Source organism: Oryctolagus cuniculus, chromosome 9 (assembly GCF_964237555.1).
Source record: "Oryctolagus cuniculus chromosome 9, mOryCun1.1, whole genome shotgun sequence".
In the NCBI taxonomy this organism is placed as follows: Eukaryota; Metazoa; Chordata; class Mammalia; order Lagomorpha; family Leporidae; genus Oryctolagus; species Oryctolagus cuniculus.
In genome coordinates, this window is record NC_091440.1 from 113,406,036 (window position 1) to 113,424,051 (window position 18,016).

The 18,016-nt window shown below is 42.7% G+C and overlaps 1 protein-coding gene across 3 annotated transcripts in view; it reads left to right on the forward strand.

Annotated features, from left to right (window-relative positions):
- Positions 1–8,277, forward strand: part of PTPRO (protein tyrosine phosphatase receptor type O) — a 266,448-nt gene extending 258,171 nt beyond the window's left edge. For 2 of the 3 annotated variants that reach the window (XM_008259342.4, NM_001170980.1), the window contains 2 exon segments: positions 4,892–5,012; positions 6,324–8,277. In XM_008259342.4, the coding sequence (XP_008257564.1) occupies positions 4,892–4,996 (105 nt within the window). In that variant the 3' untranslated portion in view covers positions 4,997–5,012; positions 6,324–8,277. 3 annotated transcript variants of the gene reach the window in all.
- Positions 8,278–18,016: the final 9,739 nt, after the last annotated feature.

The window sequence follows — 18,016 nt, forward strand, 5'->3', positions numbered from 1 at the left end:
ATGATTTTCAAAAGGATAGAGTGATTCTCTCGCTGAGTCGGGTCTTTATGTAGATAGCCCATGAATTGTATACCACATTTCCTCCCCTGATGGGTTTCTGATTTTCTAACCTTGTCTACATTGCCCACCACCTTCATCCCAGCACCTCATGTGGCCTAGAAGAGAGCAGAACTGATTAAATCAGCCATGTTCTCAGACGCATGTTTCAGTGTCTTTGCAACATGTTTCATGGGCTGAATTATTTATATATTTAAGAGGCAGACATAAGCAGACAGAAAGAGAGAGAGTTCCCATGACTATTTCATTCCCCAAATGCCAACAATGACCAGAGATGGCCAGGCCAAAGCCAGGAACTAGAAGCTCAATCCAGGTCTACCATGTGGGTGGCAGAGACCCAAATACTTGAGCCATCACCTGTTGCCTTCCGCGGTGTGCATTAGTAGGAAGCTGAAATCATGAGAGGAGCCAGGACTTGAACCCAGACACTTGATATATGATCTGGGCATCTTAATCAGTACCCCAAACTCCCACCCCTGCATGGGTGGCAATTTTTTACCTGCCTGCTCTTTATCATCTGATGAAACACACTTCAGGGGCTTCTCTCACAAGTAGAGGGAAAGTTAGAGAGGGAACCAGACCCTAGGAGAGAGCCTGCATCACAGCTCTACCACTGCTTCATTCACACCACCCCCCACCCCCACCATTTCCAGTTCTCAGCCATGCAGTGACCATGACGACATCTGTAAACTGTTGAAAGCATGCACACCGGTAATAGATGAATGCTTCCAAACTGAGTGCTGCCTCTGGATGGCACTCACCTCTCTTGGACCACTTCTATTCTGATGGAATTTGTGGACTGGTTTGTTTGTAACAGCCTTTCCATGGGGGTCAGGATGGGTTTGCTTTGAGCAGCCTGTCCTCCTGACTGGTAGCTGGGGTTTCTCAGAGACTCGCCAGGATATGTTGTCTGTAAATAGTATTTTACTTTATTTACTCGCCTGTGGACTTTTTTTTCTTTTTACACGAAGTGTGGCCACTGGATCCTTGTGGAGTGAAAGCCCAGACAATTCTTGGCTGTCTCCATTTCCAGCAATGACACCAGAAACAGTGGAGTAAGGTGTAAAGACCCCAGGTGCAGCGATAGTGTATAGCTGTATTCTCCAAACCTGGTTGAAAAGCACAGGATAGGCTGAGGCATCAACTCAGTGTGGTTAGAAGTTATGAGATTTTTTTTTAAAGATTTATTTATTTATTTGAAAGGCAGTGTTACAGAGGCACAGGCAGAGAGAGAGAGAGAGGTGTCTTCCATCTGCTGGTTCATGTCCCAGAGGGCCACAACAACTGGAGCTGGGCTGATCTGAAGTCAGGAGCCAGGAGCTTCCTTTGGGTCTCCAGTAGCATTGCAGAGGCCCAAGCACTTGGGCCAACTTCAACTGCTTTCCCAGGCCATAGCAGAGAGCAGAATCAGAAGTGGAGCAGCCGGGGATTGAACCGGGATGCTGGCACTGTGGGAAGTGGCTTTACCTGCTACGCCACAGCGCCGGCCCCTCAAGTATGAGTTTTATCTTTGGTATAAAGTTGTTACATGTGGTGTCTTCAAAAATTCATGGAGAATTCATATTATGGAAACATTGTGCCCGAATTTCAATTTTTTGCACCAAAATAAACTCATCTTCTTAAACACTTTGATTAATTCACTGATTTGAGAGGCGGAGAGCTCCTATCCACTGGTGTACACTGAAAATGCCTGCAGTGGCCCTCATGGGCCAAAGCCAAAGTTGGGAGTTGAGAATTCAATTCAGGTCGCCCATGTGGGTGGCGGGCACCCAGTTACTTGTGACATCATCACAGGCTGCCAAGGTCTGCATTTAGCAGGAAGCTGGCATTAGGAGCCTGGTATTGAATGCAGACATTCGCTATGGGACTCAGGTTCCTCAAGCAGTAGGCTAAATACCAGTCCCTAAGCTTATCTTTTAATTCCCCTTTTCTACCAACTTTTTGATGTATCATTGTACAAGAGGCTACTTCAAATCCTGTGGATGTCTTGACTGGATCTTCTTTAGAGGTTATTTCTAATGGTGTTACTCATACAGAAACTAGGAAATACAGAAAAAAGAGAAAGGCCACAAAATTACCCCTATTTTATGGCACAAAAATAAACTAACCTTAATCTTTTGATGGTTTCACCTCAGCTTTCATTGAAGTGTAACTCACACAATTGTGTTCATAGGCTATGTATATATTTAATTTTTTACACACACATATATATATTTCACTTAGCATTTTACTATGATCATCACAAATTGCCTAAAACTCTATGCATCTCATTTTAAGGTCTAATGTTTTGTTACAGATACACCATTGCTTACTGAAAGCATTCTCCTTTTTATGGAATATTAAATAAGATGCTTTCCCTCTTTGTACTCAGAACTGTGCCCATATCATTTATTCGCACTTTATTAATTATACCACCACCAGATAGTTGACTGCTTCACCAAACTCAAGTTGTCACCAAACATTACTTTTTTCTCTAGCTTTACTCACTTCATAGATGGAATATACTTGTTTTAATTTACATTTCTATCTTTTTATTCACCTTATGGCCTTTTTTGCATGTCTTAATAATTTCTCAGTTTACTTTAAAAATAATCTAATAAACACAAACTAAATGCTATACATTAGGAATGAAAGCATTGCCTCTACTTTCCAGTAATACTTGGTCTAGTGCTTGATGTTTGTTATTTATTTGTCTATTTGTGTGTTTTACTGATATATGGCTTTCTAACAAAAGTAAAGATGTAAAAGTGTTTTCATAATTCTAGGAACTGTTTTTCCCTTCCAGTTTTTGATTTGCTCTTCCTTTTGTCCTTATCTTTTTATGTACAGTTGTTTAAATATTTTTATTTGTAGTTTATTCCATTGCTTTAAATTTTAGAAATTCCTTCTCAAAAGTAGAGAGGAATTAATCACTTATTTTCCTCCATATTTCTATGACTAACTTTATCAAACTTTCTAGAACTTATTTCAGTATATGATGTGTCGTGCACTTTTTTCCAATCTAGCCCCATGATTTATTGATTGAATATTGGTTGCTTTCAGAATTAAGTAGTGATGCTCTGTTATCAAGTAAAGTTATTATAGTTACTAACACTGTGTTGCACATTGATCTTTGCTAAAAGAGTAGATCTTAGATGTTCTCACTACACATATACAGAAGGTGATAAATGTGTTGATTAATTTGATTGTGGTAATCATTTCACAATATACATCAAATTACCACATCAAACACCACAATTTTTTTTTTATTTTTTTTTTATTTTTTTTTCTCATGTAATTTTCTTTTTTTTTTATTTTTTTTATTTTTTTTTAACTTTTATTTAATGAATATACGTTTCCAAAGTACGAATAATGGATTACTATGGCTTCCCCCCCATACCGTCCCTCCCACCCACAACCCTCCCCTTTCCCACTCCCTCTCCCCTTCCATTCACATCAAGATTCATTTTCGATTATCTTAATATACAGAAGATCAGCTTAGTATACATTAAGTAAGGATTTCAACAGTTTGCTCCCACACAGAAACATAAAGTGAAAAATAATAGATGATTTTTTTTAATGATGATGAAATCAGATCAGACCTATTGTCATGTTTAATCCCAGTGAGAGTCAAGTTGGGAGTTGATAGTTTCTTTTCTTTTCTTTTCTTTTTTTTTTTTTTTTTTTACAGAGGATCAGTTTAGTATGCATTAAGTAAAGATTTCAACAGTTTGCACCCCCATAGAAACACAAAGTGAAATATATTATTTGAGTACTCGTTATAGCATTAAATCTCAATGCACAGCACATTAAGGACAGAGATCCTACATGAGGAGTAAGTGCACAGTGACTCCTGTTGTTGACTTTACCAATTGACACTCCTGTCTATGGCATCAGTAATCTCCCTATGCTCCAGTCATGAGTTTCCAAGGCTATGGAAGCCCCTTGAGTTCTCCGACTCTTATCTTGTTTAGACAAGGTCATAGTCAAAGTGGAGGTTCTCTCCTCCCTTCAGAGAAAGGTACGCGCGCCTGTAGTCCCAGCTACTCGGGAGGCTGAGGCCGGAGGATCGCTTGAGTCCAGGAGTTCTGGGCTGTCATGCGCTATGCCGATCGGGTGTCCGCACTAAGTTCGGCATCAATATGGTGACCTCCCGGGAGCGGGGGACCACCAGGTTGCCTAAGGAGGGGTGAACCGGCCCAGGTCGGAAACACCACAATTTTTTTAAAGATTTATTTATTTATTTGAAAGTCAGAGTTACACACAGAGAGGAGAGGAGAGAGAGAAAGAGAGAGAGAGGTCTTCCATCTGATGGTTCACTCCCCAATTGGCCGCAGTGGCCCGAGCTGCGCTGATCCAAAGCCAGGAGCCAGGACCTTCTTCCGGGTCTCCCACGTGGGTGCAGGGGCCCAAGAACTTGGGCCATACTCTACTGCTTTCCCAGGCCATAGCTGGATTGGAAGTGGAGCAGCCAGGTCTTGAACCAGCACCCATATGGGGTGCCGGCGCTTCAGGCCAGGGCATTAACCCACTGCGCCACAGCGCCAGCCCCAAACACCCCAATTGTATACAAGTTTTATTTGCTATATACCCTAGTAAATATTTCAAAAAAAATTCCACTTCCAAAAATAAATTATTGATGTTCTAAGTTCTATTATTAATCAAAGTACTTTTACTCTTGATTCTCTTGAATGTTCCAGTTATAAAAATCATGTCTTTATAAAAACTGTATCACTTATACATGATGAAAATGGCTTCCTTTTACAGCAGATCTTGATCTTTAGAACTGTCATAGCATTGCAGCGCGTATCTTTGCTCACGTCTCACTGAAACATGCTTTTGTCTTTTGCTCCAGGAGCAGTACATTTTTATCCATCAGTGTGTGCAGCTGATGTGGATGAAGAAGAAGCAGCAATTCTGCATCAGTGACGTCATATACGAAAATGTTAGCAAGTCCTAGTTCAGGATCCAGAGCAGTGAGTAGAGAAGAGTCCATCACAGGGGCTGTGTCTTGGGGAGGGGAGGGGATTTGACAGGATCAGTGGCAACCATTGGGATTGACTCTGACTTCACACTAGGATTTTGCACCAACTCCTGATGATGTAAAGTTGGTCATAGTGAGTAACCAATACCATGGCAGACCCCTGAGCTTCAGTGCACTGAGGGTGGTGGCAGGAAGAAGCAGGGGTCTCTGCCACTCATGATGATTGTACTCCATGCTCCCTGCCCAGCACCTTACATGATTCAGAGATGGGAACTGTGTTTTCCTGGGAACTGCTGTCATACAGCAAACCACCTTCCAAATGTATTTAGACATTTTGTGCAAATGCTTTATTGACTACATAGGAGTTTGAGATGATACCCATAGGAAGAAAAACAATGTTAACTTTAGAGTTTCGGGATAGCAGTATCTAACAATGTCTTTTTTTCCTAAAGATTTTATTTATTTATTTGAGAGGTAGAGCTACAGACAGTGAGCGGGAGAGACAGAAAAGGGTCTTCCGTCTGCTGGTTCACCGGAGCTGCACCAGGTGCTTCTTCCTGATCTCCCACGTGTGTGCAGGGGCCCAAAGACTTGGGCCATCCTCCTCTGCCTTCCCAGGCCATAGCAGAGAGCTGGATTGGAAGAGGGGCAGCTGGGACTAGAACTGGCGCCCATATGGGATGCCAGAGTCACAGGTGAAGGATTAATCTACTGCACCATGGCGCCAGCCCCCTAAAAATGTCTTATCTCACTGCTCACATAAGCACTCACTTGAGAGCCTCATGAAAACATTAGTAACATCATGAGTACCCTGAGCTCCAGTGTTGACAGGAACAGGAACAGAACAGATTTTCGAAGGTTTAAGTATTCTCAACTGAGGTGACCTTGAATAAGCCCAGTGAGCCTCATAAACAGAGTCTGGAATATCTGAAGATACTGCATTGGAGACATTGACAGGTTAGGGAGTGGATAGTGGTGCACTGTGGGAAACGTATGTAAGGAGAGGAAGCAAAGACCTGTGAATAGCAGAATGGGACTAACACTACCTTTTACTCACCAAGAAAGTGAGACAGAGAGCATAGTGGGCAAGGAGGATAACGGGTAGGACAGAGGGAGACAAATGTGCAGGTAGAGGGAATGATATTCAGAGCCACAGAAAGGAGAAGACGCACAGAGAAATGCACGGAGAAATCCCCAGCAGCATGCCTGGGTTCTGGAGTTGAGTATGTGAAAGTGGTAAAGAAAAGAGGAGGCTGCTGATGTGTCCCAGGCCATTCACTGGCTTTCTCTCTCTCATTCACAGGAGAGGACGTGATCTGCACCCATCCTCCCTTGCTTCCAGACATTTTGGGGAGCCCTGCTAGTCATTTTGCTAACAGGAGCCCCTGCTTTGTAGTATGTGGCCAAGGAGATAATTTTATCTCATAGAAGCACTGAGAAGACTTAGCCTTAAAGAGCCTACAGTGTCTTTTGGACTCTTTCACTTCTGGAAATTTAATAATGGACAAACCCAACAGAACACCTGAAAGGTCAAGATGCACTCTGCAAAGGGCAGCAAGTATGGCACTTCTCAAGACTTTCAGGCCCTTTGCTAGTTGGGCTGAGTTTTTTGTGTTCATTTTTTTAAAGTGCAATAATTTCTGTATATGATTTTATCAGACAGTTGAATTGTTTTCTGCCCACACCATTGACCGACCCCATAGCCCAGGAAGGAACAGGCATGGTTAGCATTGAATTATACCTCATTGTTCAAAAAAAGCATGGTCACACATCAAGAAATAGCAATTCTACTTCAAGTAAATGGACCCAGCAATGTCTGTACTGCAAACCTAAGCTACCAGATCAGAAGCGGGGAGGGTGGATGGGTAAGAGAGAGGGCTTCTACCCACAGATCAACCACAAATCTTTTCCTATTCAAAATATGAAAAGCTGTAATTTAACTTCAAAGTAGAATAGAAAAATATTTGTATTAAGTGGTCTAGTTCTTGATGGTTTTCTTCTTTATTAACAGTTCGATGTTTTTTCCTTGGCCCCTTTGGAATAATGTGACTGTCCAGGTTCTTTTTCAAGAAACCAGATCTGGTTCAGAAGAGCGTCAAGTCTCATTCTTCAAACTCTGTTGCTGTTTGAGCAATCTTGGTGCCTACACTTTGTATTCCTTTCTCTGTCACTTGAACACCTGTGAAAGCTATTTCTTTGTGAACTATAGGCTGTGAAAATGCACTTTCTTTCCCCCCCCAAAGAGCTGGGAATTTATGAAATTATGACAAAGCATGCTAGGACAATTCTTTGGCTACATTTCCTGTAATATTGTCAAGTATCTCTATGGATTACCAAGGAGATTTCTTTTTTGTTATTTCTGTTTGACTGTCAGTTTCATTTTAAGCAATGTAACTAGTAACATTTCATTCTTTAGATTTTGTATAATTACAGTACATGATTGTGTATTGTGACATGAATGCTGTCAAAATGGACATTGATGGCATTGTGAAGCCTGTTCCTTTGTGTCACTTCCTGAGAAATAGGTGGTGGTATAGATATACCAAGGAAAACATTTGGAGTGGAAAGTAAACACAAGCTGGCCGCTTCCCGGTGGCTGTCATAGGAAGCCTTGCTTCTCTGTGTCTGATCACTGCCCATTCCTTGGCTTCCTGCCATTCCCGATCACCTTTATGAAACCGGGTATACAGGATAAGCTTAATGCGCTATCAGAGACGTTAGTGATGGTGAACGATGCCAAGTGAACAGCTCTGCACCCCACTGTCTCTTGTCCCGAGAAACCCTGTCCACAACAGACCTTGACAACATTCCTGGCAAGACGGTCAGTGAGTCCCAGTGTCACCTCGCAATGTGATTGGCAGAGGATGTGCACACCCTGCAGGTTAACAGCTTGGGCTCCTCGGGGATTGTCACTTCTCACTCACCCTTCCTCTACTTCATGCTTCCCTGCTGCTGCTTCCTCCTCTTCTCACCCCACTCCTTTATTTCCCTTCTTGGACATTTTAATCATCTATCACACCATACTCAACAACAAACATGATTATAGAAAGACGGCAAATGTATGTGTGACATTCTTCTGTTATCACACAAGGATAGCCCAAGAGTGGAGCCTGTGACTTCGGAAGAGCTGGTGCTGTGTGCGGTGTGGGGTGGGGGTGGGAGAGCAGAAATGCAGTTCCAACACTGCCACACAGGAGCTTACAGAGGTTGTGTAACCTGGAACTTTACTTCTTGTGAAATAAAGCACTTCATAAATATTTCATGGTTTTTTTTTTTTTTTTTTTTTTTTTTTTTAGCCCCCAAACAAGGTAGGGATCGAATTGTGCCAGATCCACATTCCCAAAAGAAAAGATGAAGTATCCAGAATTTGGACTTAAGACTCAGAGTTGAGAACTACAGGAAAGTCACACTAAAGTACTTGTCCAGAGCCTTCTTTCAGGGGTCTTTATGGTCATCACCTGTTCACTGGGACATTGACCCTCAAATTGTAGATCTTGTGATGGAAAAAGCATCCATCTATGGGAAGACATAGGCTATCACCTTGATGGTGATTTTGGAACTTGCCTCTGGAGAGTCTTAGTTAACAACTGTAGGGGAACCTAATAATAGCTCCATATTTTGCAGGAATAGGGAATATCAGATATAAAAAATCTCCCAAAGGTGCCTTTATCTTGTTCCTTCATATACTTAAGGCTACTCTAACCAGCTATGTTCCCACCCCAGGGTTCAACTTTACACATTCAGAAGGAAAGCTTCCAAGACCTCTTTATTATTAATTATTTTCTATCACCTGCGCAGTGCTTTGTGTGGAATGAAAACAGAGACATTTGCACATGCCGTTCATAAATAGCCTGTATGGCACATTGGAAGAGTTATAGAATCTAGAATTACAAAATATTTAACTCTGAGTGCTACTAAGATCAAATTCCTTGGTTATAAGAGATAATTTGTGAAGTTATTTGAGAAACCTCCATTAGGGTCTAATTTATAAATATAATAAACACCAGGATATATACCACTACATATTATTTAATTTTACTTAACTTAGAAAGAAAGAGTGATACATGACAACATTTATTTGGACAGCATTCTAATTCAGAGTCAATGGTTTCCCAATGCAGAAGACAACATTGCCCCCCAAAATTAATTTATGTCAGATTATATAATGTCTCTCTTTTAATGTCAGATTATATAATGTTTCTCTTTTCCTAAAAGCTGTTCTTACCCTCCCTTGTCCCCAAAAAGGGATATTTCTTTCAAACAAGGCTGTGGTGTCAACATGGAAAATAGAAGCCACAGGCTTTGGATCTGAATTTTTTGCAGGCCACATGAGAGCTGCCTGATGGAAGATTGGTCCTTAGCCAGGGAGTTAAAGTTACTGAGTCCAGTCTCTAAGAGCCAAAATTCTCCCTGCTTTCTAGCAAGGAGTCCTTCCTTTACACCTCAGGAAATGTCTGATGCAATGTGCTTCAAAGAGCTGGCTGGCTTCCTAGCTCACAGATCTCTAGTCTGGTACTTGGCACAGGCATGGAGACCAGGAGGCATGCCATGTTTGACTATAATATTCTCTTTGGCCAAAGGGGTTATAAAGCAACAAAAACATAGCACGCAAAAACTGCAAATGTCTACCCCTGGTTTTCAAGAGCCCCATTTAGATGCATTTGCTGGAAATTTCAACCGGGTACATTTCTGACCCCCTGGCCTTCCAGAACAGTAGGATTTTTGTTTTCAGGTTCAGCTGGTGCTCACCACAAGACCTCATGAGTTGGTGGATCACTTGATTAAAGACAGTGTGTCATGTTTAGCTCTGGGAGCCGCATTATAAGAGGGGCATTAACAGACTGAAGGCTGTCCTGGGCAGGGACACAAGAACCATTAGGAATGTGGAAAAACACAGGTCACGGAACAAAATCTGGGAAAACCGAGGCAATTAAACCTGCAGTAAAGGAAGAGTCATTCATTCAACAATGCTTGTGTACCTAATCATGCTGAGAGAATCGATCAATCAACAAAAGAGTTCCTGACCGCCTGCAATACACTGGACTCCATGATGAGTACAGACGGAGCAACGTGTCGGATGTTAAAAATACGTTAAGGTCAAAGCTTTTCTGTTGTGGGAAGGATACAGAAAGCACGAGTCAAGTTTTGGTCAACATTTTCTACTGTCTCCCAGCCACCAAGATCATGATATTAAGGCTTTTTTTCCCTCTTACTCTCATAGAACAGAAGCAATAGGTACTCATTGTTTTTGTCACCCAATAACCACCAGGCGCTCTGACATGCGCTTTCTTCCCTGGTAGAAATCCCCACGCCCTTTCTCACCCTCAGTACAGGGCTCGCAGCTCTGTTCCTGCTTGATGGCTATTTTGTTCCTACTGAACCCTTCCAGTGTGAGAAGTTTCTACCTCGCAGGGCAACACATACCTCCATCTTTCAGAAAGCATTTCTGCCTTTGTTTTTTAAAAACATTTACTTTATTTATTTGAAAGGCAGAATTAGAGAGAGACAGAGACAGAGAAGTCTTCCATCTACTGGTTCACTTCCCAAAGGGCTGCAACGGCTGGGGCTGCGCCAGGCCGAAGACAGGAACCAGGGGCTTCTTCCGGGTCTCCCACGTAGGTGCGGGAGCCCAAGCACTGGGGCCATCCTCTGCTGCTTTCCCAGGTGCATTAACAGGGAGGTGGATCAGAAATGGAGCAGCTGGGACTCAAACCGGTGGCCACAGGGGATGCCAGTGAAGCACTCGTTCCTGTGCCTCTGGTTTGCACGTTGAAGGACCTTACTACCATTCAGAATGAATGAGTCTGTGTCTGTCATGGGTTCCAGCTTGAAGGTCAGACCTACTTCCCCATCTTGGTAAGTGGGCAGGTGCTGTGTGCACACTGCTGCCTATGACTGCTGGAGTAGAGGACAGGCTTCTCTCTTAGGCAGCAAAGGGAACAGCATTTTCCCTGAACCCTGAGGAGAGCAATGGTGGCTTTTTCCTAATGTTCTAAGTCCTTCATATGCAGTGCTGTTAGTCTCAAAACATTGTTATGACATAAGAATAGACAGATTTGAAAGGCAGAGTAAGAGCATGGCTTACAAATTACAACTACTGAGTTACAAAGATGCAGAAGAAGGCTGACTCCAAAGCACACTTTTATCGACAGGTCTCTGCAGATGGCTCCTACCTCTGGGGAAAATCCAACAGACTATTGCAAAAGTGACAGTGCACATTGTAGCTCCAGTTTCCAGCTCCTCTGCAGTTGGGGCGGGACCATGTGACTGAGTTCTGGCCAGTGAAAAATGGGGTTCCTAGCTCCTGCCCATGAAAAACGCTCAGATGCAACCTTCTAACCTTCTCTCTGTCTCTTGGCTCATCTTTTCCTTTCCTCCCATCAGAGATGATGGTGCCAAAAGCTATGAGGAACCTGAGTTCCTGAGAGTCTGTTTGGAGGGACACCTGCCTGCCCTGTCCATGAGGCAATCAAGGAGATTTCTGTTGTGTTGTCACTGACACTCTGATATTGTCTGTTACAGTAGAACCTGCCCTTACTTAAATATGGCAGCACAAGAACATAACCATTACATTTCAGTTAAGATGGGAGTTTTCCCGAGCAGAGGTGTGTGACTAAGAAAATTCCCAGAAGACAGGTTAAAGAAGAAAGAAAGCAGAGCAAGGTTAATCACCAAGAAAAACAAGGATGCAGGAAAAAGGCTACAGAAGCCAAGGATGATTCTTTAAACAAATAAACTTTCTTGTGAAAATACACGTGTTCCTCTTCAGCATTGGTCTTCCTCTGAGCCAGATTTCTCCTAATCATTGTTACTGCTTTCCAACCCCCAGAACAAGGCCGTTATTTAGGAAACCTGCTAGAACTTTCCAGCCTTACATTAGGCTATCAGTTCTGACTCAGAGTCTTGGATTCCAACTACAGTAGACCCTAGGGTGATTTCCTATCAATAAAATCCCAAACATCAGGAGGCCATGGGGCTAGGCATGAGGCCTGGCATGTGGTGTGATGCTGGGCAACCAAATCCTTTGCTTTATGTGTGTCCTGAAGGGTTCCAGGGCTATGACCACGAGGTGAAAACCAGCTGACAAAACACTTTGTTCAGTTCTGAGAAGACCAAAAAGTGCAAAGGGCTATTAGGAAAAGTCAAGTGCAACTGTGACTTCTTTTACCAGTGTCAAATAGAATGGCCTTGGAAGGATTCCTTTACATCCAAAACCAAACTAGATCATGTGATCCCTGAACTAGCAATCTTGGGAAGCAGCACAGGGTTGGGCCCTGCAGCAGAGCAGAGCAGGGACATTAGGATGAGGGACTGTGGATGGAGAGAGACTCAGCAAGACTGCTCCTGACCATGACTCAGTTGTCTAATCTATGGTATGGATGTTGTGAGGGTACCTTTCTCACTGAATGTTTCAGTCGGTTTGGACTATTATGATAAAATACCATGTATTTTATGTATTAGGCAGCTTTTTGTCACTGCAGTGAACTACCTGAGACAACTAAGTTTAATACCAAGAAAAGATTTATTTAGTTCCCAGTTTCAAAGGCTCAGTCCAAGTTAGGCAGTCCCACTGGGTTGGCAGGCAATCAGGGCAATGGACGGCAATGGTGGAATGTGCGTGGAGGAAGGATCACATGGCGAGCCAGTAAGCAGACTGGCTGGGCTGCACTCTGGCTTTCATAAACCACCCCGATGTAAGAGTTCAAGGGCATCATTTCAATTACCACAGATTCTCCCACCAGGCCATGCTTCCAAAGAAAATAACTGAATACTTCTACTCTCTCAGTGCTATCAACCTGTGACTTTGGAATTAAAACATGAGCTTGGGTGCCACATCCTGCTTAGATTACAGCAGGTGGCATATAATCAAAAGAAATTGATATCTCACCATTCTGAGAGCAGGGTGCCTGTGAGCGTGGTGCTGGTGAGGGTCTCTACCACGCTGCCCACTGCTGACTTCTAGCTGTGTTCTCACGTGGAAGAAAGAAAGCAAGAGAGCTTTCCGGGGTCCCTTTGTTAAAGACACTAATCTAATTCACAAGGATTCTACTCTCATCACATAGTCCTATCCCTAAGGCTCCACCTCCTAATATCATCAGATTGGCAGGCAGGAGTTCAATGCATGAATTCAGGGGGATACAGTCAGTCACTGAATAGGGCTCCCAGAAGATATAGATGGCACATATAATGATGCAAAAGCACTGCCTGAGATAATTCAGGATATACTACATGACTCCACAGGACAAGCCAACCTCCCCAGTCTCCAGAGCCATCCTGGAATTCTACTACTGAATGGGCATGAATATCTGAACCTGGGATGTGAGCTGGGCTGACTTAGTTTTGCCAGGGTGACATCTGAATCCTATCCCCCACCCTCACAGTCACAGACCTTGGACTGCAAAAGATGCACCGTGTGATCCTGCGTGGACCTTTGTGTTATTGTCACACAGTGTCAAAGCTGGAGTCGTTCATCCACATGAGAGTCCTAGCTTTGTGCTTCAATGCCCTGCTACCAAATGCATCAGCAGGGTGTGTGTCTGTAAATAACCCGCACAAGTGGGTTTCCCAGCAAAGCAATGCTAGGGCCCAATTCACAATCAGTGAAAGTATCTGCAGTTGTACACACGATCTATGCAAATTCACTGCCCCAAAACTATATCTAAGAAGCTGGGTACTTCTAAAATAGAGAAGCCAGTTTGTACAAACCTTAATAGTTAAGTGTGATGGGTCCAGCTGAGAACAGAAACACGGAGTGAGCAGGCACCCCATGTGAATGCCACTTAGCCGCTCTGTGAACTGGTTTCCTTGTCTATTGATGGGAATAATCAGAGCTTCCTCCTCAGGGCTGCATGGAGGATTAGTGTAAAGCCCTTGGCACAGGGCCTGCTGGTTAGCAGATGCAGAGTGGCACAAAAGATCAAGTATAGTCCTTAGAGTCACAGACCCCGGCGTGCTGATGCTTACTGCAGTGTGACCTTGAGAAGTCACCTGCCATTTCCGAGTGTAAGTTCCCCTACAAAAAAAGTAGTATCTACTTTTTAAAGTTGTGGCAACACTGAGGACTGGCTTATAAAGCACTAGCTGAGTCAGCAGGGAAATGATGCTGTATCATTCTCCACATCTATGTTTGTCTCTGTCTCTCTCTCAGCATATTTAGACCCACAAAGCATCATCCAACCGTCAAGACATAGTCAGGTTAAGCTGCCGGCTTAATTCCCCCATCAACCATGGGCACAGCATCCACCAGGTCTGCAGCCCCAAGCAGCGGCAACAATCCCAACTGTTCCCTGCTGTCAAGCTTAGAGTCAGCAGAGGCCTTGTCTGCAATTATGATGTATATAGTGCCGCACAGTGGTACAGGAAATTCAGCTGGACTAATGCTAAAAGAAGTTGGAAGCATCAAGGTAATCACGGATCACTACTTTAATTTGCATTCTTTAAATTCACTGCATCATGAATGCATAAAACTAGTCATTTCTCCATTTTTTAAATAAATAAAATAAATAAATAAAATGAATTACCCAAATGCGTAAATTCTGACCTACAGTAAGATTGGTCTTGAAGATGAAGCAAGGAAAACCCCCCATGCTGTTTTCCTAACATGAAATGTTCTCTTACTGGCTACAGGATAGTGGGTTGCTATGCGTTATTAATGCTCCCAACCTTTTCACCTTGCAAAGCTGTATTTTGTGAGTTAGCAAACAGTCTATGTTCACTGTCTTTGCCTGGGAGCCAATAGCTCTGTTGTTTCTACTCATTGAGTAGTGCAAGGCAAACTGAGCCTTTACCACATGCCTCCCAGGAGCTGGAGAGCAACTTGTCATCACATTTTCTGGATAAACCACATCACAGATATGCTTGCAGCAAATGGGTACCTATTCCTGACTTTGGCCTATCACAGGGCAGACTGGGACTAGTATCAGTTAGCTTTTCCCCTGATTTCTTGGTATTTTATGACATTTTTACTCCAAGGCATAATTGAAGGACAATGAGAGGTTGTCTGAACATGTTTTTTCTATCTAAGCAAAAGGGAACTAGGGGGTGATCAACCATATTAAGATGTACATGACTGCTGAGACTGACAGCAATATTTCCTGATCTGCTATTAGGGAACCACCCGTGCCCAGTTTGCCTTCAAACTGACCTATGAGGGCCTTCATGGAGAGACCTGGCCGGACCAGTGAGTTCCACATGAGAGACCAAGCCTTCTCTCTGCAGCCTCGACCAAAGTCTGATTGACACAGTGTTATATCACAACTTATGCACTCATTTCATACAGTGCAATAGGGTGGCATAGTATATAAAATTTCATTTAAAAATATCTTTTCTGCTTAATTTTTAAAATACATTTATCTATCATACCTGAAAGATTCTCATGATATGGAACTCCAAAAGAGTCCAAATTTAGTTGTTTCATGTCTTGTGTGACCTCTTACAAGCCATGTAACTTATCTGAGCTCAGTTTCATCACTTGTAAGGTGGGGAGGATTCTCAGCATATGTGAATTCAGTTTTTTTTTTCCTTTTCCTTGACAACAGGTAGAAGGGTGAAGTTCTTAGCATATGACACCAGCTGAGAGTAGGAAATGATAAAACAGGTCTGTGAACGACCTATAGACTAATTCTTGTGTGTGTGTGATCATCAATTTTCCATGGACTGAAAGGGCCTGCGTGTTCATTTTCAGAGCTAACAAGAATGATGGATGCTGGGGAAATTCTCTTCCACTCCACAGACAGGTTTCAGGGAGGAGACTCATTCAGGGCTTTTTCACTCAGGAAAGCCCAGAAAAAGAGCAGGAACTGGACCAAGTACCTGGGGTATGGTCAGGAAGAAAACAGCCCATGGGGTCAGCCTGGGTCAGACCACGGGGGCCTGGCAGAAGTTCATTGCCTGGCTCACTGCCCACCTCCTCCCAGCCCCAGTAAAGTCAGGGTACCTAATGCTCTTCAGGAGGCACTTCAGCTGTTACATATCCAAAATCACACAGAAATACAGATCCATGGTCTTCATCCTCCCCCGAAAGCTCCTGATAGCCACCTCTCCCCTCAAATCAGCTTCATGTCTGCTGTATAGTTCTCAGGAATGCTGCTTATCACAACTTCACTGGCTTTTTAATCTTTCTTTCACAGATGTGTTGAGATACACAGGAACATGTCCTGCCTCTGCCCCACCGCAAATCCTGAGCACAGACCTTATTCATGTCAACTCTGAGGAAACAGGAGCTGAAAGGCAAGTAAAAGAAGCCGCGAGGTGATCTGGGACTGGAGAACTGGACCACGATGAGAGTGGGATGGGGGATGGAGGAGAGATCTGAGCACAAATTGAAATTCCCGTATGGGACCCAGACCAGCTGGGAATACCACCTTTCTCCAGGAGCCTCTGCCACCTACAGCAACCACACTTGAACACTTGGTGTTTGCTTATGTGTTGGTTCAAAGGAATATAACAGAGTAAAACATTCATTCACAAGTGCTTCAAAAAAATGAAACTAAGTTTATTTGGGTGTAAATTTTTTGAAATACACACATGATTTTTCATAATTTGCATTTTCTATAAACTTTCTGAATATGCTTCATATACTCCACAATGTCAAATATCCAATAAAAAATTGACACAAATTTGGGAAAGGGCAGTAATCAGCAGAAACTGATCATGAGGTGGCTCAACTGCTGGACTTGTTGGGTGGAGATTATAAAGATGCTTTTATATGTTATAGAAGTTAAAGAAAATATGTTCAAAGAATTAAAATTGGAGAAATAGAAGCTTTATAAATGCTAAATGGGTGTGCACATTTGGTTTAGCAGTTAACACACTGCCTGAGATGTCCACGTGCCATATCAGGATACCTGAGTTCCAATGCTGGCTCCACATAAGATTCCATCTTCCTGCTAATCTGCACCCTGGGAGGCAACACATGATGGTCCATGTAGTTGTGTTCCTGCCACCCATGAGGGATATCTCTACGGCATTCCTGGCTCTCACCTTTGGTCTGGCACACTTCCGCCCTTTGCAGGCATTTGGGGAGGGAATTAGCAAATGGGAGTTGTGTGTGTGTATGTGCCTCTCAGTATGACTCTCTTCCTCTAAAATAAACAGAAATAATTTTTTAAAAGAACTAAATTCTAGAACTGAAGATACACAATGATTAAAACAAAATATTCTAGGAATTGGTTTAACAAAAAATTGAAAAGCAGGTAATATAGAATAAAAAGAGCTGATGAAACTGATAGCAACAGAAATTTTAAAATTTGACAAATAGGGGGAAACATTTTTCAAAAATTAAATATTCAGGAATTTTAGGGGTGATATGGAATAGCCTAATATACATACATGCAATAGGAGACTGAAGAGAGGAAGAAAGAGTAAGAAAGGAGAATAAATATTGGTGGGATAAGGTTTTCTAATACTGGGAAAAACTGACATATGAGGTATCTGAAAAAAGTTCCTATAAAAATACAATTATTGTGCACATTTTCCATAACCTTTTGGAAGACAAACTTCTATATATCCAGAAACTCACTGAACCCCAAATAGGATAAATAAAAAAAAACCTACCATCTACTAACTTTATAACCAAGCTGTCAAAAACAAATGATACAGAAAAGCATCATGAAGGGAAACACATGGATGACGGCTGACTTGCCATCTGAAAAAACAAGAGCAAAAGCCAATGGAAGTGCTGTGAGCAAGGGGGTGCTAATGCAGGATTCAACTTTGAGTAGAAGACGCTTTAAAGAGCAACTTACTGTCACTTTTGACGAAAGTGGGGTCGGAGGGACTGGATTTATTCTCCAGCATAGAGAATTTTTGAAAATCAAACAATATATTTGAAAGAACAGTTTCAAGATCTTGGACACCAGGCAAGGGATGACAGTGATCATTGACAAATAGATCAAGCATGATCAAAGCCCTAGGATTGCTCCATTTTTCTGCCTGAAGAGTGTTTCCAGCTGCAATGCAGAGAGAACCTCAAGTCCAGCAGATTCCTTGGGAGGA